The sequence below is a fragment of the Vicugna pacos genome, chromosome 22 (genome assembly GCF_048564905.1).
Source record: "Vicugna pacos chromosome 22, VicPac4, whole genome shotgun sequence".
Lineage (NCBI taxonomy): Eukaryota > Metazoa > Chordata > Mammalia > Artiodactyla > Camelidae > Vicugna > Vicugna pacos.
This window is the reverse complement of record NC_133008.1, coordinates 28,802,110-28,829,856: the sequence shown is the minus strand read 5'-3', so window position 1 is coordinate 28,829,856 and position 27,747 is coordinate 28,802,110. Positions and strand designations below refer to the sequence as shown.

The following is a 27,747-nucleotide window of genomic DNA, read 5'->3' as shown; positions in this document are numbered from 1 at the left end:
GGGTCTTCTGAACCCTGGGCAGGCTCCGTTCACAGGCCAGCAGTCACCGGGCGCCGAGGACTGACGGGCAGGCAGGTGCTCAGCGCTTCACCCACATCGCAGTCCTGAATCTTCACAGCCACCCAAAGAGGCAGGTCCTCAGTTTACAGAACAGGAAATGGAGACTCGGGAGGAGCAACATGTCCAAGGTGGGGCTGGGTCTCCAGCCCAGGTGGGCCTGACTCTGAAGCTCACACCCTTGACTACGCTGTGACTCACACATCACAAAGGCAACAGAGAGAAGTCCTGACCCTGGTTTGCTTCCTCCCATCTTTGCCACTCAACTGGGCCTCGAGGCAAAGACACCGACACACTCTTCTTTTGAGAAGTGACATCAGGAATAAAGTGGCTGTCAGTTAACATTCTGGATAAACATCTATGGAAGAATACAAACGAGACTAGAGGGCGAGCGATGGGTTTTGGGGTGTGCCTGAGGCTCTCCACAAGTCATGTGACCACCTGCATCGGACAAATGTGCAGTTAAGCCAAAAGCAGGTCCTTACGATCCTCAAGGAGAGAATTAAGACACACTCCAAGGCTCTGTGGTGAAACAAGCTACGTTGTCTCTATCTGTCAAACGCATCACCAGGGGATGCTCTGTATAACACATTCACAACCTAGTCTGAAAACACATGTTCTCTGCACAGCACCCTCTCCAAAAAAAAAAAAACTTTCCTTTTTCACGCTGTGCAGGGAGCCACGTGCACAAACCCCCTGGGCAGGCCTGCCCTGCAACAAGCTTTGGCGCCCCCCTGGCTGCCTGCTACCTTTGTCTCTGTTAAACTAAACAGAAGAAAATACGTGTACCCAGGAAAACACCCAGAGAAGGGAACCTGGAACATCTTTGTCTGCTCTGTTTATTCCCCTCCTAAATGATGACTCGAACACTGGCCAGGAAACAGCCCCCATCTGAAAAGCCACTTAGAATTCTTGACCAAAATGTCAGCCAGGTACTTGTGCAAAATGAGCTTTAATCCTGGGCTGATGTGTCTTAATCTTCTTATCTGGGCAAAAAATATGGAAAGCATTTCGCCAACACAAACAACAGTCTGTTAATACATGGCAGCTGCTTCAATCCTGCGACACTTACTATCTCAGTTCTTCGAGTCATTTCTTTTCTCGGGAATTATTATAAACAGTTCTGTGCAGCAACAGAAAGGTGAGTTTGTCACCGAAGTGTCAACTGTTCGCCAACTAACTCTCCTGTGAAGAATGGAAGTGATCTCAATCATGCCGTTGCTAGGCGATGCCTCTCTCCACCTCAGTGCACCACATGCCCAGCTAGTGGGTGGTGCGCCCCTTAATTCTTTTTTTGGTACCGGAATATATTTTTCCTCAGACAACTCTCAACTGGTCTCATGGAGATCATGGGAGGGAGCACAGTCTTGGGAGGTGATGGTATTTTTCATTTTACATTTTTCTTTCTGGAATGCTCTTCATCCTGCCATTACCTTCACCTACTGAAAACCAAGCCACTTTTCAATGCTCTTAAACTCACCTCACATTTCTAACAACGGAGGTAATAAGCAACTCAAAGTTGTTGAATGGTTCTTCTTAGACCTGGTGGCAGGCACTTTAAATAGCCCGTCTCACTCAGTGTCATCACAGCCCCATGGCACAGATATTATTTATCATCTCTGATTTACAAACCACAAAACAAGAATGAGAGGCCTTGGGCAGGCAGGTGCCCTGTCCAGTCATACAGTTGGTGAGTGGCAGAGGTGGGACCAGAACCCTAAGCCTGACTTCCAAGCTGGGGCCTCACGTCCCCTGTGACCCTTCTCAGGCCAAGCCACATCCCACCTCCTTTACTTCTAGAAGTATTGGCCTGCAGCCCCTTCCGACCCCTCCACCCCTCATCCTCCATCCACTCACATTACAAGCACTGGGGCAGACCCTGCATGCTGGATACCTTTGTGCCTTAAATCCAAGAGAAACCCCATAAACCTATTAAATAAATCACACAAAGTCAGCAACCTCACCAGAAACTACTGAGGAATTCAGGAAACCAGCACTTCCCTATCCTGCCACTAGATGGCGTGGTATGAGCACAGCCAAGGTGAAGTTCAAGTGGCTGAAGGTTCAGGGGAAAATTCAGTGAAGACAACAGAAAACCCTGCAAAAAGGAAATCTAGGGACTAAAGAACCACTGCTGAGGCTGCAGACCAGCTGATGAAATCCAGGAATGCGGGCGCTGGTTTGTGTGTATGTTCAGATCGGCCTCAACCACCTGTGGCTGGGACCCCAGGCCAGGGAACTCACTTTCTCCACACGCTGCCTGTGCCTGTCTGACAGGGTTGATACCTGCCCCCAGTCAGTTTTGAGAAGGACTGAATGGAATGATGCACATCGGGCACCTGGGGAGGGGCTGGCAGGCACTGTCCCTGTCACTGCAGCTCTATGGGGAAGACTGCAGGCACACCAGCACCACCTCAAAGACATGTCTGGGATGGTCGCCAGGCCCCCAACAGTGATAACCACCTCACGGTTTGGCCCCTTCCAAGAGCTTCCTGGACAGAAGACACCTCAACACAAGTGCTCAGTTACTCAGAATCCCGAGCCCTTCTGAGGCCGAGGGGATCACTGAGCTGAGGTCTGACGGAAGGCCAACCAGCCCAGCCACGATCACAGCAGCATGGCTTACTGAGCACCCGCTACGTGCCAGGCCACCGGAGACAGGATCAGAGGTGGATGAGGTCACAGCCCTCTAGTGGGAAAAGAACAGAAAAACAAGCAAGGAGCCCGAGGCATGCAGGGATAATCAGATGCTTCTGGAGAGAGGAGCTGCAAGGCAGGCACCGCAGGGCGGTGGGAAGGAGTGACTGGGCAGCAGGGGACCGAAAGGGGAGTGGTCGGGTAAGGCCTCTGCGAGGTGTCATCTGAGCCTCAGACACAGAGGAGCGAGTCAGGTGAAGGCAGAGTACATCGGGCAGAGGGAACCCCAAGTTCCCAACAAGGTCCTAAGGACAGAGAGAACCTGGAGGCCAAGGGCGAGTTTCCTTACAGGGAGTGGGGAGGTGAGTTTGGTGAGGGGGGATGATACAGTCTGATTTGTATTTCCAAAAGATCGCCCCAGCAGTGGTCCTCATGCAGTCCTTTCCATTTTTGTATGTTAAAAGCTCTGTCATAAGACGCTGGGGAAGGTCACCCTGGGAGGGGCAGGAGTAGTTGCCAGGGGACCAGCAAGGAGCCCTCGGGTTGCTGTCCAGGTGAGAAGTAGCAGTGACAAGGTGGCTCAGCTAAGCCGTGTGGCCTCGGAGATGGCGCAAAGTGGATGGAGCCTGAATATTCTGAGACGGAGCCTGCTGGTGCCTTAGTGGTAGGAAGACTGAGATGACTACTATGGGGTGTGAAAGTACGTCTTGCTCACTCAGCAGCAGACGCTACTGGTGAACACAATTCTCACTCCTCTGATGAGAAGACCCCACAAGCAGGGTGTCCCCTCCACGTGGCACTGATGATGAATAACCAGGCCCCGGACTCTTAGGTCCCCAGGGGCCACCACATCAATGCTGCGAAATATCCTTTCTCCTCTGAGCAAAGGGTAGCCTGCTTTCTTACTCTTGCTACCTGAGAAGCCAAACTCGCAAGGTCTGTTTTCCCTACTCCAGCTCTGCTGTTACAGATGCAACACAGGCATGAATGCAGGGCTGATCTAGGGAGTTTAATTTAGCAAAGGCATTCTGAACTTACTGCAAAAGCAAGGCTGCCTCCTAAACGTGCTCATGGAGAAACCACTCTTGTCTGTCAGTTTTCAAGGGAACAAGTGCCCAGTGAGTCAGCACTACTGACCCACTGGAGGGATGAGCTGGGCTCCGAGACTCGGGCTGGAGGTGGGCATGCTGGACAGGCTCTCTTCCTGCAGACATGGCTTGGGCTTCAGCCCCTATGAAAGGGCAAGACCCAGACATGGAGCATCTTGGGAGGTCCTCACCTTGAATTTGGGAACAGTGCTGAAGATCATGGAAAACACCGTTCCTCTTTAACAGGGATGTGAAGTTCACAATGCCACAATGCCTACGGCTGCCAGGAAGCCGTAATGGAAATAACAGGTCGGGAGGATGAGCTCTAAGACCTGGCTGGCAAATAATTCATTCCTGGATGGTTTTATTTAATCTTATAACCCAGTAGTTCTCACCAGGGTTGATTCCCTTCTCCACCCCCACCGGGCAATGTCTGGAAACATTTCTGGTTATCATGATGAGGAGAAGCTACAAATGCCATCTAGTGGATGGAGATCAGTGATGCTGATCAACACCCTACAGTGCACAGGATGGTCCCCCAACCACAAAGATTGATCCACTCCCAAACACCAACTGTGTTGAGGTTGAGAAACCGTGTACTAATTATTCAGCAAAAGACTGAGTCAGATTCCTAACTCACATTACACACCAAAATAAATTCTCAGTGCATACAAACCAGGTGTGACCTCCACCCTCGACAGCTTCTGTGAATTACCTCCTCTCTCCCTCCCCGCTCAGTTTGTGTGTTTAAATGTGTGCAGCATTCTACGGCTTCAGATCAGATGATTATGTCACACAGAGTCCCTGGGCGGGGGTGGGGGGTGTGTGGTCAATGGAATCCCCTAACTCAGGGGTTCTCACATGGGGGTGATTCTGTCCCCGAGGGGACATCTGGCAATGTCTGGAGACGGTGGGTGCCACTGGCACTATGTGGGCAGAGGCCAGGGACAAAATACACAGGACAGCTCCCACTGGTGCCAATGTCATTAATGCTGAGGTGGAGAAACACGGCTCTAACATGAAAGGAGGCATCCAAACCAAGAGTAACAGTCAGCAGTAACTGACATGTATCTGCACAGGCCAGCAGGCCAATCACCCGCCATATGTCCCTTTCACACAACACTCCCCAGATCTGATTAGCACTGTTCCCATCCTACAGATGCAGGAACTGAGGTCAAAGAACCTGCCCAAGCTCCTGGGCAAGGAAGCGGCAGAGGCAAGACACAGGACAAGGATGCTTCCAACTGCGCCACAAGCTATTGACCGGAGCCTGCCGGTCAGTTCCTGTCTAAATCCTTCCAGGCTAGAGACAGGAGAAACGCATGTGGATCTCCCGACAGGCCCCGCTCGGGCCCTTTACACTGGGGCTCCACTATCACGTGCCAGTGGTTCCTAAATTTTTGGGCCTTGGGACCTCTTTCCATACTTGTAAATTACTGAGCATCCCCCAGAGCTTTTGTAAATGTGAGCAACAGCTATACTTACTGTATTAGAAATTAAAACTAAGAAAATGCCAGAAATTAGTTAATTTACTTAAGATAATTACAGTCAGTTTACCTAGATAATATACTTTTATGAACAATAACTATTTTTGAAACCAAAAAACTAGGGAGAAAAGGGGTATTATTTTACATTTTGACAGATCTCTCTAATATCTGGCTTAACAGAAAACAGCCAGACCCTCCTATTTGCCTCTGCAGTCTATCTGTTGCTACGTCATACTAGCACAGCCTCCAGGAAAAACTCCACTGTCCATTCACAGAATTCCTGTGAAAAGGGCAAATGATGTCTTTGTGTTGTTAGGAAAACAGTTTTGAACTTGTGGTCCCCTTGAAAAGGTCTTGGGGACTCCCGGGCCCTGGACTGTCTTGCAGAACCACTGCTACACGCTGCTGTCTGAGCACCAACAGTCTGAGGACACTGAATCCTCAGAGGTTCAGAGACCATCAAAAGCCTTCTGCTGAGGTTCTTGGCTGGTGTACCCTGAGTGCAGGGAACGCCACAGCTAAGAGATGCTACGACAGGGATGAAACCCAAATGCCAGCCGAGGTCAGACAGGCACTGGAAAAGGAGGAAGTGGGTCAGGTCTCAAGCAACTTGGGGGGGCTGCTGTCCAGGAGGGTGCACAGTCTGCCTCAAGGCGGCAGCTGGTCCTCAGTCCTGGCCCATCATTACTGTGCAGGAGCGCAGGCGGAGGCTGGATTGTTTCTCAAGAGAAATCAGAAACCTGGATTATTTTCCCCCCTGAAATCTCAGAATTCTTAAGTATTGGCTCCTAATAAAAAACAAACAAAGAAAAACCTAAAAGGGCCAAATTATACATGTCTGCTTACCCCTGAAGCAAGTTTACAACTTCTGCCTGTGGGTTTTTTCCCCACTTCCATTACAGTTTTTTATAGGATACTGAAGATAGTTCCCTGTGCCATACTGTAGGACCTTGTTATTTATCTATTTTTATGTACAGTAGTCTGTATCTGCTAATAGTCCCAAACCCCTAATTTATCTCCTGCCTTTGGTAACCATAAGTTTGTTCTCTGTGAGTCTGTTTCTGTTTTGTAAATAAGTTCACCTGTGTCAAATTTTAGGTTTCACGTATAAGTGATGTCATATGACATTTGTCTTTCTCTGTCTGACTTTCTTCACTTAGTATGATCACCTCTAGGTCCATCCATATTGCTGCAAATCTGCCTGCGTTTCTGACTCTGGCTTCATGTCGTAAGATACCTGTGGGGTCCTAGACACCCTGGGCCTCCTGCAACAATCTCTGTAGTGCAGCCCACACATCAGTTTTTATTTTCCTCCACAACCTCCTTAAACTTAAGCGTGAAGCACAGTCAGGGTTATGATTCACAGCAAGTGCCATGCAACAGTGCCAAGCACCACGACAACCAAGATGCAGTGGAGAGTGGACACGCAGGGGCTTTACTCGAAGACCATGTCCTGTGTGGTTTTCTACCAAGCAGTGCACACCCACACCTGACACAACTCCATGGGACCACAGGAGGTGACTGCACAGAGGTGGCAAAAACAAATCCCCCTCAAACAACACAAGGAACCCCTGCTGCTTGCCGCCAGCACTACTGCCAGATCCCGACTAGACAATGATGCAAACCCATGTGCTCCTGCTTGCTTCAGAGTACCATGGAGAGCTACCACGGCTTGGCCACGTCAACACCAGCCTCCTCTGCCGTCCGCCTTTCCCACGTAGTTTTCATTATGTGACAAAGGCCCTTTCCAGATCCCCCAAATGCATCCCACTGCTTCCCCAAGTGGCCCTCATTTCCCACTCAGCCCCAGCTTATTCTCTGTGCCTGAACTCACTAGGCCAGAATTCAACTGGTATCTAAAATGCCCCCTTTGCCAGCCCCCAACACTGTTCGCCCCTCCCAAATGCCATCCTAAGTACACCTGCTCTAGCCGTACCAACTTCCGCTGCCTCCACTCACTTCAGCTCCCTCCGAGTACAAGCACACAGCAGACCCTGACCAGCCCGAACCCCTGAGGACACAGGAGGGTAATGGGACTGCGGGGGTGATTCCATTTTCCAGTTAACTGACAGGCAGGCTAAGCACGTGGTTGAAAAGTTTTAAACTTGCAGAACTACAAGCTTTTGTGTCTCTACACAGGATCCCAGGCAAAACTTAAATTTTCTTCCAAGTGCATAAAGGTTTCTGCGTGGCACCCCAGCTGCAACCAGACCGCACCTGCTACAGAGACAGGAGGCACCAGAGACTCAAATGTACACACTTGGATCCCAGGACAAACCCCAGAGTTAATGCTTATCATAACTTCATGAAAAAATTTTAAAGTTGCTTCTCACTTATCCTAAAAATTAAGCTTAGGGCAGGGGAAGAGGGAGGTGAAAATCAAGTGAACTGAGGATTCCAGCTGTCTTGAGTTCTCGCTCATCAATAAAAATCCACTGCATCTCAGCCTCTCAGGGGTTAGGTGAGAACTGAGAAAAGCCAAACTACCCTTGAAAAATCTCTGGACTGATACTTGGCCAGTCCAGGTCAGTGGGTCTCAACTGGGGGCAACCGTGGGCCCCCCCCAGGGGACAATGAATCATGACTAGGGGCTGGGGGAGGGTGCTACTGGCATCTAGTGGGTCAAGACCAGGGAAGCAGATCAACATCCTACAATGCCCAGCGCAGCCCCACAACAGAGAATTACCTGGTTCCAAATGCCTGTAGTGCCCAGGCTGAGAACGCATGGCCAGATGATCACACAGTGAAAGGCAAGACTGGCCTCCCACCCTGGGCACACCCCAGGGCCATCTCGTTCAGTGGAAGTGGATTCACTCACACTGTTCAGACTCATTTCTTGCTCTGCTGAGCACTTGAGCTAAATGTGTCACAACATAAGTCCACCATAGTAAAAATAGCTACCATTTACTGTTTATTATCGTGCTGAGATAGGTGCTAAATAATTTATATGCATTCATTCAGCCAAGGCTCAAAGCAACCATGAGATAAATATGATGACTGTTATTCTCATTTTACTGGTGAGGAAACTAAGGCCCAAAGGGGTAAAGGATATGCCCAAAGTCACTCAGAGTTTAAGGCAGAGTCAACACACAAACCCAGATCCCTACAAGGCAAAGCCTGTGCTCCACCATCACGTTACACCAGGGGGTCTCAACTGAGGGTGACTCTCCCCACCTTCTGCCCTGGGACATTTCCCAATGTCCGCAGACAGTTTTTGGTTGTCATGACCCCTGGGGTAGGGGTGTGGGGGAGGGCATGCACTACGGGCATCTTATATATAGTCAGGGATGCTGCTTCAATGCTCAACACCCTACAAGGCACAGGACAGCCCCCTCAACAGAGAATCATCTGGTCCAAAGTGTCAATAGGACCAGAGCTGAGAACACTGCTTCAGACTATCTCTCAGGTTCCACAGGCCAGGAATGATTTATATGTATGCAGTATCTTTTAAGGCTGGGGTGTAGAATCCATGACTTCCCATAGCTCAGATATGCTTTGCTAACACTCTTCTCAGTCTTCTTTACCTTTACAAGGGACAAAATGCTGCCTTCAAACCTTGATGCTGGTCTACAAGGCAGAATAACTCCAAAGATAGGATGATAAGCCACTTTGGGATATATCAAGAGTGAAATCCCAAGAAGAGAATATCTCAAGACACAAGTGTAACACACACACACACACTCCCTCTCTCTCTCTCCTGAGAGAGAAGCATTCCAAATGGCCTTTAGAAGTCACAGACCACAGAACTACCACCAAAGGACTTTGGGAGTTGCCGTCACCATCCCTGAAGAGATCACCATCCAACAAGGGCCAACAAGATGCTGTACTGGATACACAACTGGAAGTGTTTCTTTGTACACAAGCACTCCTAAGCTGTACTACTCAAGCCAGGGGTTCTCAACCCCAGCCACATATCAGAATCACCTGCACTGCTTTCTGACTCTACAGATGCCCAGGATTCAGAGGGCCTGGGTGTGAGGAGGGGTAAGTTTAGGATCTCAGCCTGCAAAGACAGAAGCCAAGAGGGCGTTTGAGGTTAAACAAGAGGGAAATCACATGTCTGGGGCAGTCCCTAAAGCTTCAAAACGCACAGGCAATGAAGTCCTAGCCTACATAGAGAAGAAGAAATCAAACGTCCCAGTGGGCTGCACTAGTCAAAACCAGAAATGGAGTTGAGAAACATCTAACGACCAATTAAAGGATGGCAGAGATACACAAGGCACAAAAAAGCACTAAGATTGTATTTTTTGTAGACAGCTATGCCAGACCTAGTGTCAAAGGCAAAGTGCTAGATGAGTGTGGCACTCACTACACTTCAAGTACAAAACACTCTGTCTTCTCTATTTTACGTTTACCCGTTCAACTATGCGATTTACAATCAAGCCCTCAGGTGTCAGTGCATGTGCTAGAAATGGTATCCGTGGGACCCAGGAATCCATGACTTTCCCTTTGTGCTCAAAGGTATACCTCACAATGAAGGGCCTCACTGATGAATTCACTCCTTCACTCAACAAACACTTCTTGGCTACCTACTCCATGCCAGGCACGAATTCTAGATGTGGGGGAATCCATCAGTGATTAGAACAGAGATCCTCACTCCCGTGGAGTTTATACTGAGGAGAAGGGTAGTCAAACAAACAAGTAAACCTGCATGCGAGCTGGCAATCAGTGCTGTGGAGTAAAATAAAGCAGGATAAAGGGGTTAGGGAATGTGGATACAATTTAAAAACAGGTGGCCAGGGAAGTTCTCAGTGATAAAATAACAACTGAGTAAAAACCTGAAGGAGGTGAAGGAGTAAGCCATGAGGGTGTTTGGAGGAAGACTGACTCAGGCAGAGGAACCAACAAGTCCAAAGGGGTAGAGGAAGGAAGAGATAAGACTACTCAAGGGACACTGAGAAAGCCAAAGTGCTTAAAGCAAAGTGAGTCAGGGAGAGCGGTGGGGCAGGAGGACAGGGAGGCATCAGGGTGTCACGCTGGCTTCCAGCTGAGAAACTGTTAGGTGGGTAAAGGTGGAAGGGAGGCCCGAGCACTGGCGGTGAGAAGTGGTCACCCTCTGGAAATATTTCTAAGGCAGAGCTGACCAGATTTGTTGTGGCATATGAGAGTGGGGAGTCAAGGACGACTGAGGTTCCTGGCCCGAAAAATTCAAAGAATAGACCTGCCACTTACTGCAATGGGAAAGACTGTGGGATGGGCAGGTTTGGGTAGAAAGATAGGGATTTTGTTTGATGTGCCTATTAGATGGCCAAATGGAAATGGTGAATATGATGTTGGATGTATGAGTCTTGAGTTCAAGAAAATGAATGGGCTGAATATGCAAATATATAAAGTATGCCATAGTGACTCCCATTTATCCAGTCCCCATTCTGCCTTTAAATGGATCTTATGAATGGAATGCCTCAACCCTCTTATAAAAGAGATGTGGCATAAATGGGGGGGGGGGCTCTGAAGCCAGACCACCTTGATTCACATCCCAGCTCCTTACTGGCTTTGTGACCTGTCTTGGACAAATAACTCCTCTAACTCAGTTTCCTCATCAAGAACGAGGCTAACGGTGCCTTCCTTAGGGAGCTTCTGTGAGGAGTGAGTATTCCTCCAGATAACACACCCAGGGCTTGGAACAGGACCTGGTACCATCCCAAATGCTCTGCCAAGGTGAGCACTCATTATAGTCATTCGTACACTCGTGAAGCTCAGTATGGAAACCTCAGGACAGCAGGGAGCATGGTTTGGGGGAATCAGGGCCAGGCAGGTACATAGCTTGCCTGGAGTTGTGCACCTAGAAACAGAAGGAGCTAAAAATAGGCCTCAAACGTCCGGAAGCTACAGCGATATCAACACCACTGTTGATTTCATCAGACATCAGCTTATGGAGTGCTTTCTCTGGGCACTGTAACCTTGTCAAAAACGCTCAGGTGGGGTGTCAGCGCTCCCGAGAGGTGGGAATCACACAGTCTCTTTCTCTCTCTGGAAGCGCAACAAAAAAGGGCCGAAAAGCAGCACGGCTTTCGGCGGCTCACATCCTGCGGCCGGGCCAAAATGAGGGGAGACGAGGCGCGACTCTCGGGTCGCCACGAAGGATCCGGGGGAACCGGCGGGAATAGGGGGACTGAGTTCGGGTGTGGGGAGTGAATACAAACCGGACCATCTCCATCCTGGGAGTAGGATAGGCCAGCGGAGGACGGAAACCCCACAGGATTAGGGGGTGGGCGGGCTTGGCAGTTAGGCCGGGGAAACGAGGAAGGCCGGGGAAGTGAGGAAGCCCGGGTCCCCCAGAACGAGGGGGCGGGGAGCGTGGCGCGCTGGGCCCACGACCAGGCCCTGTCTATTTACATCCGAAGCCAAGGCGCTGAGGCCGAGCCTCCCGCCCTCTTCAGCCCCCGCCCTGGCCTGCGAGGCAGAAAGGCTTCAGGGCCGCGGTCCCGCGGTCTCCCGAGTCGTCTGGCCAGACGGTGGCAGGGCCGGGGCTGCCGGGAGTGATGGGCCAGGCCGGTGAGCCCGGCCTGAGGGGACGCAATGGGGAGCGGCTGCGGGGCCTGCTTGGCCGTTCTTCCGGAGCAGACAGGCCCCCCGCACGCCGGGGTGCTCACCCTCCGGCCCTGTGGGTCCTGGGCCTCCCGCCGCCCGTTCCCCGGCCGTCAGCTGGCCCCCGACGGCGCCTCCCCTACCTTCGTTCGCCAGGTCCGCCATTTTACTTCCTTAAGCCCTCCCACAAGGCCCCGCGCCGGCCCGGGCTCGTCTGCTTTCTGCCAGAAAGTCCCGCGCGTGCGCACTTCTCAAGCCGACTCCGAGCGAGGCGGGCAGCTCGCGCCTGCGCGCTGAGCCCAGCGCGGAGCGGAGCTCGGGATCGCGGTCCCGGCCAGGACAAACTCGGAGCACGCGCCTGCGCATTAACCGCCCCCGCCTCCTTTTCCCGCCGACAGAGGGGGCGTGGGCAGGACAGGGCGCATGCGCAGTGGGCCTCGCGCGCATGGCGGGCGAAGCAGGAACCGCCGTTCTGTGAGGCGGTGAGGCTGGAGTGGGTCTTGACACTCCAGCTCTTCGCTTGTTTTCCGGTCCTGTCCCCGCGGCCGGAGCGTGAGCCGCCCAGGGCGCTGCGGCCGAGGCCTTCATCAAGGTAAATCCTTGGGGAGGGGAGGCCTACAGAGGGTCGGGGGGCACCCTGTGCCACCCGAGGCCTCAGTTTCCCCTTCTAAGGGACCAGTACTTTAGGCAAACAATTTCAGAGGCCACGTGGAGAAGTTGGGGATGGTTGGGAAGGAAGTAGAGGTCAGTGGTCGAAGATCACTGCCTGGGGGGTAGAGGCGGGACAGGTGTTGGTTGGGGGACTTGATCTCACCAAGCCAACGGAATGGGAGCTGCGGGACCCCCAGACCCCGATATCCCGGACCAGACAGCGCCTGGCACCGAGCCTCAGTTGAGTGTCTTCGTCGGGAACATGGGCAGATCAGCGCTGCAGGGCTTGTGGAGATTATTGGACATGCTGGACTCATTCGCGACTCACCTGCTATGGATGCCTCAGAACATCCCGTGGGCTCTGCCCAGATCCACCCATTGCCCCCAAATGGGCTTTCCCTACCCTAGGTCAGACCTCTTCATCTCTCTCCTGGAAGGCCTGACAGCCTCTTCCCCTCTCTGCTCTTTTTTTTTTTTGGAAATAGGCAGCACACAGAGGAATCTTTAAAGAGTAAATTAGATCAAGGGCACAGCTTTCCTCAGTGGTTCCAAAGGGCTTTCTGCTGAACTTGGAATAACTTCTAACCTCTTATTCAGGTTTACAAAGCCCCCCCTAGTTTTTGCTGCCATGCTCTGCCTTGCTCCTTGCAGCTCAGCCACATGGGTCTTCCTGTGTCCTGGGAGCCCACCAAAACTTCTAGCCTCAGGACCTTTGCATTTGCTGTTCATGTCCCATGCCTTACTTAGGTTTGAGTCCCAGCCCCCCTCCTTCTGCTCCAGTATGATCAAGAGCCTGTGGGCCACATCTGGCTTGTGAGCTAAGGAGGCTTTATGATTATTGGGAGAAAATTAAAAAAAGAATAATCGCCCATGATGTGAAAATTGTATGAAATTTAAATGTCAGTGCCCATAAATACAGGTTTATTTGGAAACAGCCGTATTCACATAATGTCTATGTCTGCTTTTGAGCTGCAACAGCAGAGTTGAGTCCTTTTAACAGACTGTCACACCAACAAACTTAAAATATTTACTCTTTATAGAAGTTGGCCAACCTCTAATCTAGGACACGTGTATTTACATGGTCCTGTACGTGTCTCTACAACCAGTGGTGTGTGGTGAATGTTTAACAACTTTCTCTGGGGAGAGAATGTGTGTTTCTGTCTGTCTGTATTTATTTATATGTGTGCCTGTGTTTATATAGTTCATGGTAAATTTTACTATTTTCCCATCACTTGAGTCTGGAAGACAACAAAACAACAAATTGAACCCTGAAACAGCATTGTGATAAATAAAACATAAATACATAAAACAAAACATAATCTCAAAAATGAATTGAGCTCTGGCTTGTAGTGTTGATTTTATTGGTATAAATACTTCAACTCTGGCCAATTTCCAGCTACCAATGTGAACGTCACTAACCAGAGTTGAGAAGATGTGCGGTAGGACACGAGGTTTTTTTTTTTTTTTTTCTTTTTTTTTACCTCTAGAGCTTGTTTTTTTTTGCTGCGGTCGCCAGACGGCAAAATACAAGAATCCCAGATCCCAGCGTAGGCTTGAATCAGAATCTGTATTTTAGCAAGATACCGGGGCTTCCTATGCTCATTAGATCTTGAGAAGCACTCTTCAGGAACTGTTAAATGGAACTTTGATTTATTGCTGGGGATGGGGCATATTTAATACTACTAAAAATTTCCCCAACTTTTACGTAACAGATACCTGATTCCGCTACCCCGGATTTTTGCCTCCAGGCTATACGCACAGGCCGCAGACCTTGAGTGAGAAATTCTCCAGAAATAGCTAGAACATCGATGCTGGAAAGGACGCTGTGGTGGTCCAGTCCATCTGGTTACCTGCAGTGCGTAGACTCAGGTTTCCTCATCTCTTGCTTATGGGTATCACCATCTTCATTATATTTCATTATATATAGCTTTTGGGTAGGTGTTCTTGGCCTTTGTCATATATCTGAAGCCTCTGGCCTTTAATAAACTTAATACTTTTCTGTATATGGCTTTTATTTACTTATTAAAAAATGTTTTTAGGGGGAAGTGTATAGCTGAAGCGGTAGAGCACAAGCTTAGCATTGTACAAGGTCCTGGGTTCAATCCCCAGTGCCTCCTCCAAGAATAAACAAGTAAATCTAATTACCTCCCTCACAGAAAAACAAAAAAAAATTTTTTTTTTAGTGACGGATAGTTGATTTACAGTGTCATGTTAATTTTTGGTGTACAGCATAGTGATTCAGTCATACATATATATTCCTTTTCACATTTTTCATTATAGTCTATTACAAGGTATTGAATATAGTTCCCTGTGTTATACAGTAGGACCTTGTTTATCTATGTTACATACAGTAGTTTGAATATGCCTTTTGATAGTTTTAAGTTTACATTAAATAGATATCTGTAGATCACCATTTCAAATAGAAAACCACTAAGCCATGAATAGGAGATAATTGTTAAAAAAAATTTGTTTTCATGAAAACTTTTGTGTTTTCAGATTCTGGGTAGAGCCTGTTGCCTGCCCAGTGCCGAGGCCTAAGCCTGCTTTTCCTTTGATGGGGAGGTTAGCAGAGGATCAGAGCGGGTATTAAAGGCGTATTATCACTCAGCTGAAACTTCTTGACACGATGAGAAGCGTGAAAGAGAACTGAACATGGGTGAACTGTAATCCCTGAGGTTCGGTGTCGCTTAACACCCTGCCTCCACGTCTCCAAAAGCCATGTCATAGCCCACATCCAGCTCCCATTTTGGTAGCCTCCCAGCAGCACGTCATCACTTGCTAAATATAATCCAGCTGTGGTTTTTCAAGGGCTGTCGGGAAATGCTCAACCTGTCAGCCTGATGAGCCACTAACTTGCCCACGGCTTCACGGTTCTCATCCTGCTGCCCCAGCTCTGTCTGGTCTCTAACAGATTAACTTAGTATTTTAAACGTATTTGTTGACTACCTAGTGTGGTGGTTTAAAAACATGGCCCCAAACCCTTTAACCCTCTTCCCATCAAGAGGTGAGGTCTCCGATTCCCATCAACAGGGGCAGGCTTGTTACTGGTCCATTAGTGGCCATGACACCATGTGATGTATGAAGTGAGGTCATAACAGTGACAGGATGCATCTTCCTCCTGCTTTGCTGGAACACTTGCCCTGAAAGCCTCCACTGTCATGCCCTGAGGTCGCCATGCTGTAAGGAAGCCAGAACACACCAAAACGCAAAGCCCTGAGAGCGACCTAGCCCTTCCCCTTCCTCACCCCCATGGAAGATAAATGACGGTTGCTGTTATAAGCCACTAGGTTTAGGAACGTCTGTTACACAGCAATACACAGCCACCACACTGACGATGCCTCGGGCCCAGGATGAACAAGACAGACCTAATTCCACAGAGCTTTGCATTCTTTTGTGAGGAGACTGACAATGACAAGCAAAAATAGTTTGAGATAGTGACCAGGGCTACAGAGAAAATACAACAGCATATCATGACAGAGAGGGGATACTTTAGATTGGCTGTTCAGAGAAGTCCCCTCTGAGGAGGTGACACTCTAATAGAAGACCTGCAGGAGAAGCACTCTAGCCAGAACAGTGAGTGCAAAGGTCCTGGGGCAGGAACCAGGTTGGTGAGCTGGAGGGGCAGTGAGGAGCTCAGGATAGCCAGGGCAGAGCGAGCCAGGGGCCACGCAGTTGTCAAAGGAGTATGAGGTTTTTCCCAAGACAAGGGTTGGAAGTGGGAGATGGATCCAGATGGTTTACCTTAAACTGCTGATCGGCCCCTCTGCCGCCTGCTTCCTCCCTGGCTCACCAGGAGACAAGTCCGAGGACCCCCATCCCCAACCTCAGCCTGGGCTGGGCTCTGACAACTGGGAACTGCTTTCTCTGCAGCCGAGTTGGAAATGTCTTCTGTAGCTGGGCCCCATAGCTGTAACTCAGCTCTCATCTTCCCACTGTGGGCAGGGGCAGGCATGTGCTGTATCTGCTCTCTGGCCAGCCCCACACTGAGGGTGAGGACCTAGAGATGAACCAGCTGCGGCTCCTCTCCTCCAGGAGCTGAGTCAGGCGAGGGTGGAGGGAAGTCACGCTGGGCGGCCTCGGCTCAGCACCCTTCCTTGCCCTCCTGCCATCCGCAGGGCCGAGTTCTTGATAGCGGGGTGTCCCTTGTGGACGGACACACAGGCCGAGAGGGGGACCCCTGCCCCAAGCTGAGACACATTAGCTTCCCTCCCTTCCTTTGCAGCAGCTAAATGTCACTGAGTCGAGCTCCTACTGCTCTCCACAAGACAGGCAAATTGAGAGACGAGTTGTTGGGGGAAAGTGACTTTACCTGGAAAGCCAGCAGACCGAGAAGATGGTCTAGTGACTAGTGTCCCAAAGAACCATCTTGCCCGAGTTAGAATTCAGGTTTCTCTTAGACTAAAAGGGAGAGGAGTAAAGTTAAATAGTTCTTAGCTCTGATCAGCCTCCAGAGGGCATGTGTTAACTTCTTCCCGACCGCAGTCATTCACAGCTGGGCCCGGTTAGGGTGTTTCCTGTGAGCTAAACAAAGATATTTTAGCTTAATGCTCATTACCTGGGAGGCAGGGGTCCCAAAGAATGGGCCATCAAGTATAATTTAAGCTTATAGGCAGCATCCCTTTAGTGATTAACTTGCAGCAAAAGCAATACATAGATTAAAGTAAAAGAAACAGATCCAATATGGAGTCAGATTTGTTCTTTCCTATTACATAAACAGGGTATGGAACCATACTATGCTTCTCTTACTGTTTCATTTGTAATTAAGAAGTTTAAATTTTAAAATAAATTCAGACTTAACAAAGAAGTTGCAAAAATCATACCAAGCAATTCCGTATAGCCTTCACCCAGCTTCCTCAAATATTAACATCTTAGGTAAACAGCACAGTGGTCAAAACCAGGAAGTTCACACGGGTACCATGCCATTCACTCATGTACAAACCTAGTCTGATCTCATCTGCTGACTGCCAGGTTTTGTTCCTGTTCCAGGATGCAGCCCAGGACCCCTTGTTGCGTTCAGATGTCATTTCTCCTCAGTGTCCTTTAGTCTGGGTTAATGCCTCTGTCAGGTCTTTCCTTCACCATGACGCTGGTGAGGAGCACTGCCCAGCTATTCTGTAGAATGTCCCTTAGTTTGGGGTTTGTTTGCGGTTTCCTCCTAATTAAATTCAGGTGGTGGATTTTTAGTAGGAATAACACGGAGTAGCTCCTATCAGAGGCAAGTGATGTCGTTTTGTACCGTTAACTGACAACAACTCAGATCACTTGGAGACGGCCAGGCTACTTTTCCGTTTGTAATCACGGAATATCTTGTGGAGAGATAAAAAAAAATAAAAAGACTATTTGAGGAAGAGGAGGAGAGACAGCTGGGGCAAAGGGGAAGCTAGCCCTTTCATTCCGCTGCTTCAGTAAGCAAAACAGTCTCCCTTCTAAGCGAAGTCGGAGCTGGCGGGTTTCCCAGGTGAAAAGGAAGAGGCTGTGCCACACAGTGACCACACGGGGGCGGCAGAGGACTGGGGTGCGATCAAAACTGGGCCCAACAGAAAAAGCAGTTAGAGCCTCCCGAGCAATTAGACTTGCGGAGACTCAGAGGCGCTGCACCTGCTGAGGTCTGGCACCTTCCGGGAACCAGGTCGGCTTGGCGCTGGCCGGCGTTACTCCCACCAAACATCCAGCACCTGAATTTAACTTGCAACCCCCAACACCACCTCTATCAAATGTAAGCAAACAGGGAATTTGCTGGAAAGCGACGCGGATGCTCACAAGCCCAGGGAGGAGAGATAAGGAACTGGGCAGCCCCAGTGGGTCTAGGGGGCTGGGACCGTAGAGCAGAATCGGCGGGGCGCCCCCCGAGGAGGTTGCTTTCAGTCTTACATTCAGCTCACAATTCAGATTCTGAGGTGTCGGGTGGGTCCAGCATGATGGCACGTGCTTAATCCTGGCCTCCACCCACTTGATGCCTCCCTCAAGAATTTACTGAGTGACAGCCTTTAGCCAGGGGGGTCCAGTGGGCAGCTGTACAGATGAGGGTTGATGGAGGGGAGTTTGAAATCCACTTTGAGGCCACAGGCCTCACACTCCTGGGCCATCACTTCTAGAATGACACCCCCAGTCCTTGCCAAGATCTAGGAAGCCCTCTGTCTTCCTCCCAGTCCCCCCCTACCTCCCATCCTCCAGCTCACCCTGCACCACCCCACACGCCAGCCCCTCCGTCCCTCGCAGCCCCCTCAGTGTGTGTGAGTGCCCTCAGAGAGATGCCACTTGAAGCAATGGGAGACAGGCCACCCTGCAGAAGGAATCAGGGTGTTCTCCTCGAAGACCAAGGTGGAACGGATGCCAGACAGCCAAACCCCACAGGGTGCTCACCACAGAGATTCGCGAAGGGACCCACGACCTCAAAGTAGTGGTGAACCACTCTCCAGCACTGTGGCTTTCAGTACATGTGTGTGTTCAATGTTACCTGCACTGCATGCATGTGTATACACACATATATGCTAGATAAAGGTTTTACCAAGCCATGTTTATCTTTGTTAATTACATGGACACTCCTGATCTTTTCTTTCTATCCTGGTCCATCAAAAAGAAAAACAGGTCCAACCCACCAACATGACTTCATAACCCCCCTGGCCTGCAGCTGGGCCCTTGGCTCCAGCAGGCCCCTCGCCTCTGCCCCACCTCCAACTCCACCACCACACTTCCGTTCGACCCCTCCCCCCAGCTTGTACCATCTTCACAAGGACCTAATTGACCCCCTTGCTTCCATTTTCTTCCTGTGTAATCCATCCACCAGAGTAAGTCTTTCTGAAGCCCAGCTTCCATTTTATTTATAAAAAAAATTTTGGTGGTGATCCCCTGAATGAATTTGACTTTCTTAATCTGTCCTAGATTTGGGAAATACATTTGGAGTAAGACAAATCAGAGCAACTCACCCCCAGAGCTTATGGGAAGGATGGATTTGCCAGCCATCACAATAAAGTATGGCACAGGAAATATGGGGTGGAAGGGATGCTATAATCTCAGGGATCTTCCAGGAAGGCTTCCTGGAGGAGGCATCAATTACAACAAATGCTAAAGAGGAAGGAGTGTGTGTATGTGGGGTGGGGGGTAGGGGTGGGGTTAGGCAGGAAGAGCAGTGAAGGTGACAGAACCTGAAATGAGACAGGGAGGAGTTCCAGGAGAAAGAAATCAGAGAGTTGAGTGGGTGAGGGCTGGTGTGGGGCACAGGATGAAAAGGCAAGTGATAAGTGAAGTGGTTGTCAACATCTCAAAGATGCAGAGAACTGGTCATGGTATTAGCCAGCGGTTCTCACCTGGGTGGATACTGCCCCCCAGAGGACCTGGGCAATCAAAATCTGGAGACATTTCTGGCCCTCACACCTCTGGGTGGGGCACTACTCAATGCCTCACAGTGCCCTGGATGACACCACACCTCCGAGACTTATCCAACCCCAAAGGCCAATAGCACCAAGTTTGAGAAACAGTTGCTGAATGCTTACTTCAGTACTTTCTACAAACCAAAATTAAATCTCACAACACTGCGAGGTTGGTTTTTTCCAGATGGGGAAATCAATCTAAGTAATTTACCTGAGGGCACAGCTGGTGTCCTCGCTCCCTGCTGGGCTGCCTCTCCAGGCCAGCAAAGCTAGGGGAGTGGCAAGGAGGAAGCCTTGTGGGCATTTTGAGAAGGCAGGAGGGGTGGAGCCAATGGGGTGGCCCTGAGTTCCTGGCTCAGGCAGTTGGATGGCCAGTGCAGCGGATACTGTGATGTAGATCTGGGGAGGTCTGGGTGGCCAGATGCTGAGCTCCTGTCTTGCTCTTGGGAGGGCGAGGCACTCCCCAACCTCTGAGCAGCGGTGGGTGGGCAGCTGTGGAGCAGGTCAGCAGCACATGGATGAGGCCACTGAGGGTGTGGAAGAGGCAGGACCCAGGTGCCAAGGGGCAGCAGCCAGAAAAGTGGGAGGAAAAGGGGGAGGCATGACACTCCCAGCCAGGGGGACTCTCCCTTCGTAGCGCTCCTGCAGCTGGTGTGTGTGTGTGTGTACCTTGCATCTTGCTTCAGAGTCCCTGCTACCAGAGAGTTCTTGGAGGCAGGAACATCTATGGGACCCCCTGCATCCCACCTGTGGCTTACTGAACTCTGACTGGAGGTCATTAGGGTTGTAACAATCACCAGGAACCCAGGTTCCTTCTGCTTCATTGCTTTGCTGTCCTTATTTTATGACATCTTCCTTGATGTTCAAGATGGCTGTTGGTGCTCCAGCCATCTAACCTGCATTCCAGCCAGCAGCCTTAATTTTCCCATGTGTACAATTAGTTGGGAGTGGGAGTAACACCTACCTTGGAAGGTTGTCAAAAAGAGAAGAATGGACAAAGCATCTAGCGAGAAGCCACTGTGATTAGTCAGAGCCTTCCAGAGGCTCTTGGTAGGACGAGGTCCTCTGTGCAGTGCTTATACCTGGGGCCCTACCTACTCGTTGGCCAGTGGGCCTTCAGCGGGCTCCCCTCCTCATCTCTCCTCCAGTTCCTGGGGCAGGAAGCACATGGGCATCACCTGTGCTCACGAGCCTCTCCAGCCACTCAGATCCCGGGTCCCCACCCTAATCCCATAGGCAAGTCTATCTGTAGATGGGGCCCAGGCATCGGCGATTTTGAAACAAGCTTACACACTGATTCTCAGGGGAGAAGTTCGGCCCTGCCCCTGTACCAAGCAAGCTGTGAGAACTACCAGTGTGCTGCCTCAGCGGCTGGAGCGTGGATTTATTCTGCTGAATGAGTCTTGTCTGCTTACAGTCTCGCCCTTCCTGGGCTAAGAGTGCCTTGCCCTCTCTGGCCCAGCGCTGGCCTTGCTAAATGAAGCTGGGGAAACTGCTCCTTCCAAACACTCCCCAGAGAGCTGGGGGAAAGCACCACTGCCTCCCCTCTGCGGGAGGGAAGGCTGCCTCCTCCCGGGCCGCTGGGGGGGGAGGGGCTGCAGTGTGGATTGTGACCCCCAAGACGGGGATGTTCGATGTGTTTATTGCAATGAAAAACGAGAATGGGCTTGGAAAGCTCTTTACTGTCATTTATATTCCTCCTCGTGGAATCCTGCAAAGAACTAGACAGAGCATAAGGCAGAAACATGTGGAAGAAAAGGCAGGCGTCACAATCCATGAGCTGTGAACTTGAGTGTCTCCCGGGGACGGAGATGTTCATTTAAAGACATTCCTTCTGTCTGATTTCACCTGAGTCTGGGGCTCTCAGGCCAGACGAACGCTGCGGTCATTCCGGGCTTCTGGCTTCTACAGTGCGGTCTCTCGCCCTCCCCTCGGCTCTCCCCACGCACCTGCGAGGGCCCAGGGGCGCAGGGAGCTCCTGCCTGTCGGGAAGCAGGCTTTTTAAAGGCCACGTGAGTTTACACTAGTACCTTATGCATGAATGAGAAAACAACACTGGGGACCGAATATACTGCAATGTACACATTCGTAAGAAACGTTCTAGTAACAGAGCACAAAACTATTGTTATAAACATATTTCCAAAAAGAGAAACTATTGCATTTCAGAAAACGGTGCTTCCTAGACCAGACGTTGGTCTTTCTTCTTTGCAGGTGCTTTGGGGCAGAATTCTTGCACGGAGCTCACTGGTGCGACGTGTTCCGACGGGTAGATCCGGAGCATTCAGAGGTCAGAGTTGGGCAGGTCCTTGGGCCTTGTTTGTCCCCAGACAAGAGTTTTGACTCTGAGCCATCCAAGATGGGACTTGCCGGGGTCACAACGCTCCAGGATCACGACTTCAGAGGCAGGCGTCCCGGAAGGTGCCGTGGAGCGGGACTCGGGCACGGCTGTCAGGGCGCAGACTTGGGACGGCTGCTCTCTGTGGGCGCTGCGGGAACACTGACCTTCCGGCCCCCTTGGAACAGACTCACTTCAGACCTAACGGTTCAGCTTGACGCTGGCTGTGACCTTGCGGAACCCCAATCCCTCCAGCTGCTGCTAATGCTTCTGGGTTTGATTTTTTAAGGACAGCACCACGTCTTGGTACGAGCAGGCCTGTTTCGGTGACTTGTTCTAGGAGCCACAAGGGGCCAAGGGCTGTGTGCCGTCCAGGGATGCGGCGATTGGCTGCTGCCTCTGGGGGCCCGGCCTCTGTGCCTCAGCGACCGGCAGGGCAGAGGCCGCGGTGTGGGCTCTGAGACGGCCCCTCCCCACCACCGGGCACCAGGGGGGCTCCAGGGACGCTGGCCAGCTCGGCCTTGCCCGCCAGCTACAGGGGACATCCCTCCCTTCCCGGGAGCCACGGTGAAAACTGGAATCAGCTGAATGGAGGAGATGCCCAATGTGGTGATACCGACTTAGCCCACAGGGCCCTGCGGGCTCTGGAGGTGGGATGTGTGCAGGGAGGACAAGAACATTTAGAAGAAGGGAAAGACAGTCTGAGTGGCTCAGGTGAGCCGCTCGGGCACCGGGTGCCCGACGTGAGCTTCTGGTCACAACTGGTTTCTTTTGGAGGAGCAGCGTGTTCTGGAAGGGCACCCCGGCCTGGGGCCCCGGGAGTCAGCGTAAAGGTCACTTTGTCTAAGAGGCACTATTGCAATGGAGCTCGGGGAATCGGGCCGGAGCCAGGGAGGCGCCGCCAGGCTAGACGCCCTGCAGGGAGTGGTTGGGGTCACTGCGCTCCCGCTTCACCCGCGGCTCGCCCCGGCCGCGGGCCTCCGAGTGGGCCTCTGCACTGTGGTCCTCACCGATGTCATCTGTGGGGTCAGTGGTGGGGCGGGGGGCACGGGACGGGGAGGAGGGGGAAGCACGTCTTCAGAGGGTACGACCAGGCTGGGTGCAGGGTGCCGCCTTGGCTCGGGGCTGGGTTAGGCCTGTTCGCCTGGGGCCCTCCTCCCTGAGACCACCCGTGGCTGGTACCCATCAGCTTGGGTCAGGTTGCCATTTATGGTGGGTCCCCTCACCGTGCCGGGCAGGGCATGGGTCCCCAGGGGCAGTGCTCACTGGCCCACCTGCCCGCCCTCTCTGGACATGGGTGCAGGAGGCCCGTGGCCGCCCTAGTCCTATCTATGGCCTTGCTCCTCAGGGCTGGTGGGGAGGTCCCAGGATTAGATGTAATCCAGGAGGAGGGGGAAGGGCCTCTGCTCTGAGCCCCCAGCTGGGACGCCTGCTGCTGCCCATGTACCACCCCACCACCCCGGGGTGGTGGATCGGAAAGCCTGGGACACACCCACCTTTGTCGAGCAGTGTCAGCGACAGGGAGGCGAGGTCGTTGAACTGAAAGACAGAAGTCCAGAGTGAGGGGCCCCCGCAGGGTGGGTCCCGGGGAAGTCAGCAATGTCTTCATCCACCGTGAAAACGGGCTGTTGCTATGTAAGCAAGAGGGGATCTGCCACGAGAAGTGGTCCTGATGCTGCTGGGCATCTGGGCATGTCCCCTCTGACCCTCTCTGGGCCGTGCCTGGGAGCTGCCAGAGGGTGGACGGGTGCCCACCGCCCAGGCCAGCAAGGGGCCAGAGGCTGTGGCCTCCGAGCAGTGACAGTGAAGGACCAGCCACTACTCATCATGGGCTCACCGTGTACCAAGAGCTCTAGAGCATCACCTCATCCTCAAAACAGCGCCATCACGACCTGGCAATTCCACTCCCAGGTTTATACCCCAAAGAATGGAAGCAGGTGTTCACACAGAACGTGGACGTGGATGCCCACAGTGGCACCAGTCACACTAGCCGACAGGGGGAAATGACCCCAATACCTATCAACAGAGGATGGCTGAGCAAAAGGCTGCCTATCCATGCAATCAAATGTTACTTTGCTGTCAGGAAGAAATGCTGATAGGTATGGCCACACAGGTGGACTTGAGGACACAGCGCTCAGGGAGAGAAGCAGACACCAAAGGACACATGGCGTGTGACTCCATGTACGTGAAGCGTCCGGAACAGGCCAGTCCACGGAGACAGAAGCTGGGTTCCCAGTTGTCAGGGGCTGGGGGAGGGGCTGGGGTGACTTGAGTGGGGCTGGTTTTATTTCGGGGGTGAGGGAATGTTCTGGAACTAGAGAGGTGGTGGTTTCACACAAACTTGTTTACTTTAAGGGGTTAAAATGGTACATTTTAGGTCATGTGTATTTCACCACAATGAACTCCCGCGTGGGGGTGGATTCAGAGGCGGGACGTCCTGCCCAGGTGACACGAGCAGGTGACAGGGGCTGATGGGTCCGTCGGGCTCCCCCCCCATGCGCACCCCCTGCAAGTGTGTTCTCCCAGCTCCCCCAGCCCGTGCCGGCCCCTCCTCCTGTGCCAGCCCTCACCTCGCCCATGACGGCGATGGGCGTCTCCCCGGTGGCCTCGGCGACACGGTGCTCCACCAGGTAGAACATGTACTCGTCATAGAGCAGGCGGATGAGGTGGAAGGAGCCGAAGCTGGCAGCGCTGCGCAGGGTCAGGTCCCGGATCACCATGGAGCTGGAGCGGCAGACACAGGCTGGCACCTCCACACACCAGGCTCCCCTCCCACCCCGAGCTGGCCTGGGGGCCCCAGACCTGCGAGGGGCCTGCCCGGCATCCTGGCGTGACGTGCACCTGATGGCCTGGGACCCAGGCCTCCTCAGAGCCAGGACCAAGTCCCCTCCAGCCGTAGCCCCACCCCGCCCCCCTGCCTCTCCTGGGTCAGCGGTTTCAGGCACCTGAAAACAAGACTCAAGCTCAGGGTGCTTCCCCTCCTTCACACAAAGCAGGGGCTGGCAAGCCTCGGCCCCGCCCAGACCAGGTCCAGCCTTAGCCCGTGAGCCAAGTTCACATTCCAGCGTCCATAAATAGACTTCGACACCATGCCCGTCATACATGTGTCGTGTGCCCATAAAACCTCATGACTCGAAAATACCTACTATCCAATTCTTTACAGAAAAAACGACCCCTGACCTAAAGGGGTTATTTACATGGTACCCGACCCAAAGCTCTGGCCTACAGACACCTCTGTCACACAGTGCCAGACAGCGGACGCCCGTCTCAGAACTCACTCTCTGTGACGTCTGATCACTGTGGCAGCAGTAAAAGAAACAGGAAGGGACAAGACAGGAGTGGAGCCACGATGTAACGAAACAAGGGGGCATCGCTCCGGGGTGGCCCTGCTGCCCTGGAGTCCACGCGTTCTAAACCCAGCCGGAGTCAGTGCGCTCTGGCCCCAGGGGAAGACTTGCGCACAAGGGACACAGACGGCCAGCCAGGCTTCCCCAGAGAAGGCGGCCACTGAGCTGCAGCTGTCAAATCATTTCCTTCTCTGTAAACCCTCTCTCTCTCTCCCCCCGGGGGAGGTTCCTAACCACTATGGCTTTGGCACTGCCCGATTCAAATCGATGTTTGCTCAAAGAATCTTCTGGAAATGTAATGTGCCTTGGTTTCTCTTTTAACAGGTTAAACCTGTTGATGCTTGTGTATTAACCATGGGGCGTAGGCGCAGGTCGGTAAAGACAGCTGACAGCAGATGGGTGTAACTTTCTTTTCGCATCTTCCTGGGGCCCGTGTGTAGACACACTCCGTGGTAGTTTTCTTCGGCACTGGAGAGAGCTGGCTCCAGGCGGCTGGGCTTCGAGATGCCCTGGAAGGGCAACCAAGGAGGGGACCTGGGTGGTGTCTGCCTGCTTCCAAATTAGTGCCTTCGAAAGTGAAGGTCACTTGAAGCACGTTCATGAACGTGAAGACGGCGTCAGGGGGCAGAGTGAGCAGGCTCGGAGTTCGGGATATTCTGCTCAGAAGCTTCTTTGGCTCTGAAAGGCCGACCCCTCAACGAGTGAGCGAACACGGACCATGGGTCCCTGGGAAGGGCCCGTCACCCCTCCCTCCCGTCTCTCCGCCCTGCCTTCCCCGTCCGTCCGGTGGGTGGTGCTTGGTTCTTATGTTGCTGCGGTATCACAGGCCAGGGAAGGAGCCATGGGCCAGAAGCCATGCTCTGAAGGAGACCCCAGGCCTGAATGCTTCAGCTCTCACTCTCCCTTTGTGCCCACCCGGTGGGCTTCCCAGCCCCCCTTTCTCTGAGGCCCCTCTGGATCGGGCACTGGTACCCAGCGCCCCTACCCTACAGCCTCGGTGTCTGGGGCGAAGCTCTGGCTCCAGGTTTTAGCTTTTCTGAACCATCCTGGTGGTCACCTCTGCGTGTTCTGGGTTCTCCAAATGGACCCACAGCTTCCTGCGGGGGAACATCAGCGGACTCCAGCTGGAGAGGCTGGCCGTGAGCCTGGCCGTCACCCACCAAGCCCCTGCCCACTACTCTCCATTTGCTGGTGGACGCTACAGAAACCAGTCCCTTAAACCTAACAAGATGGAGTGAGGGAGAGTCTGGTCTGGACAGAGAAAAGCACCCCCTCTACCGCAGGAAGTACCTCCTCTCCGCAAGCCCGGCCCACATTTTCTGGGCCAGGCCCCTCCCGCTCCCGCCCCGTCCGCACGGGGGAGCACGGCAGCGTGGAACTGGTTTCCCCTCGGGATTCTGACCACCCTGCCCTCCTGCCTCCCAGCCTCCGAGATGCTGCGTGGACGTCTGGCGCTGCCCTGGTTCCTGGCCCCATGGTGTGACCTGCCGTTCCCTCCCCGGAAGCCTTTCCGATCGCCTGTCTCTTCTCCTTGGTGTCCAAACTGCACAGTGAGGCTGGGAACCTCGTTCACTGGGCGGGGAACCCTGCAGCTCTCGGCAACTCCAGCCTCAGTTCTGGGAGACCTTCTTGATGATGTTTCTTTTTAGTTTCTTTCCCTCCATTTTCTGTCTCTTAAAAAAAAACTCTGCCAGCTGGATAGTAAACCTCCTGGGTTGATCCTTTCATGTCTTTTTCTTCATGCTTTTCTTTTATGAGTTCTGTCTCCCAATTTTCTTTCTTTCTCAGTATTTTTTTCTCTCTCACCTTTACTTCCTGTGATGGTTAGTCTTCCGCGTCAGTGACTGGCGGCGATGCCACCAAACGTTAGTCTGGGTGTCGACGTGGTTCCCATCTCCCCTTCATCCACTCGCCCTCCCACCAGGGCTGGGCCTCGGCTACTTAGATCAAGGGCCTTCAGAGCGAAACCGAGGTTTCCCTGAGGAAGAGGGAGCCCCGCCCGAGGACAGCAGCATCCGCTCCCACCGGAGTGCCCTGCCCGCCAGCCCGCCCTGCGGACCTCAGACGTGCCGGCTCCCCGATCACGCCAGACAGCTCCCCGAACCAATCCCCTTACATTCATTCACACCCACACACAAAAGTCATGTACTACAGTGACACCTATCATTTAAAAATCCATCCACCTGACCCTCACCCAGGACCACCCCGTGGGGACAATGAGATGCTGGGAGCAGATACCCGTCCCTC

General features: G+C 52.3%; 2 protein-coding genes and 1 long non-coding RNA gene across 24 annotated transcripts in view; 1 reads left to right on the top strand and 2 right to left on the bottom strand.

Moving 5' to 3' along the window:
* Positions 1–12,039, bottom strand: part of RANBP3 (RAN binding protein 3) — a 54,158-nt gene extending 42,119 nt beyond the window's left edge. For 5 of the 10 annotated variants that reach the window (XM_072947866.1, XM_072947867.1, XM_072947868.1 and 2 more), the window contains exon 1: positions 11,941–12,039. In XM_072947866.1, the coding sequence (XP_072803967.1) occupies positions 11,941–11,962 (22 nt within the window). In that variant the 5' untranslated portion in view covers positions 11,963–12,039. Of the gene's footprint in view, positions 1–4,458; positions 4,522–11,940 lie in introns of those variants that run through there. The other 5 variants (XM_015241124.3, XM_015241125.3, XM_072947871.1 and 2 more) reach the window with 4 other exon arrangements.
* Positions 12,040–12,236: 197 nt separating this feature from the next.
* LOC116285093 (uncharacterized) lies at positions 12,237–14,451 on the top strand. The gene is made up of 2 exons (XR_012063007.1): positions 12,237–12,389; positions 14,161–14,451. It is a non-coding gene; the product is annotated as an uncharacterized lncRNA (long non-coding RNA).
* Positions 14,452–21,480: 7,029 nt separating this feature from the next.
* Positions 21,481–27,747, bottom strand: part of RFX2 (regulatory factor X2) — a 99,397-nt gene continuing 93,130 nt past the window's right edge. For all 13 annotated transcript variants that reach the window (XM_072947856.1, XM_006206360.4, XM_072947860.1 and 10 more), the window contains 3 exons: positions 24,724–24,877; positions 23,650–23,692; positions 21,481–23,172 (listed from right to left, as the gene is read on the bottom strand). In XM_072947856.1, the coding sequence (XP_072803957.1) occupies positions 23,060–23,172; positions 23,650–23,692; positions 24,724–24,877 (310 nt within the window). In that variant the 3' untranslated portion in view covers positions 21,481–23,059. The remainder of the gene's footprint in view (positions 23,173–23,649; positions 23,693–24,723; positions 24,878–27,747) is intronic.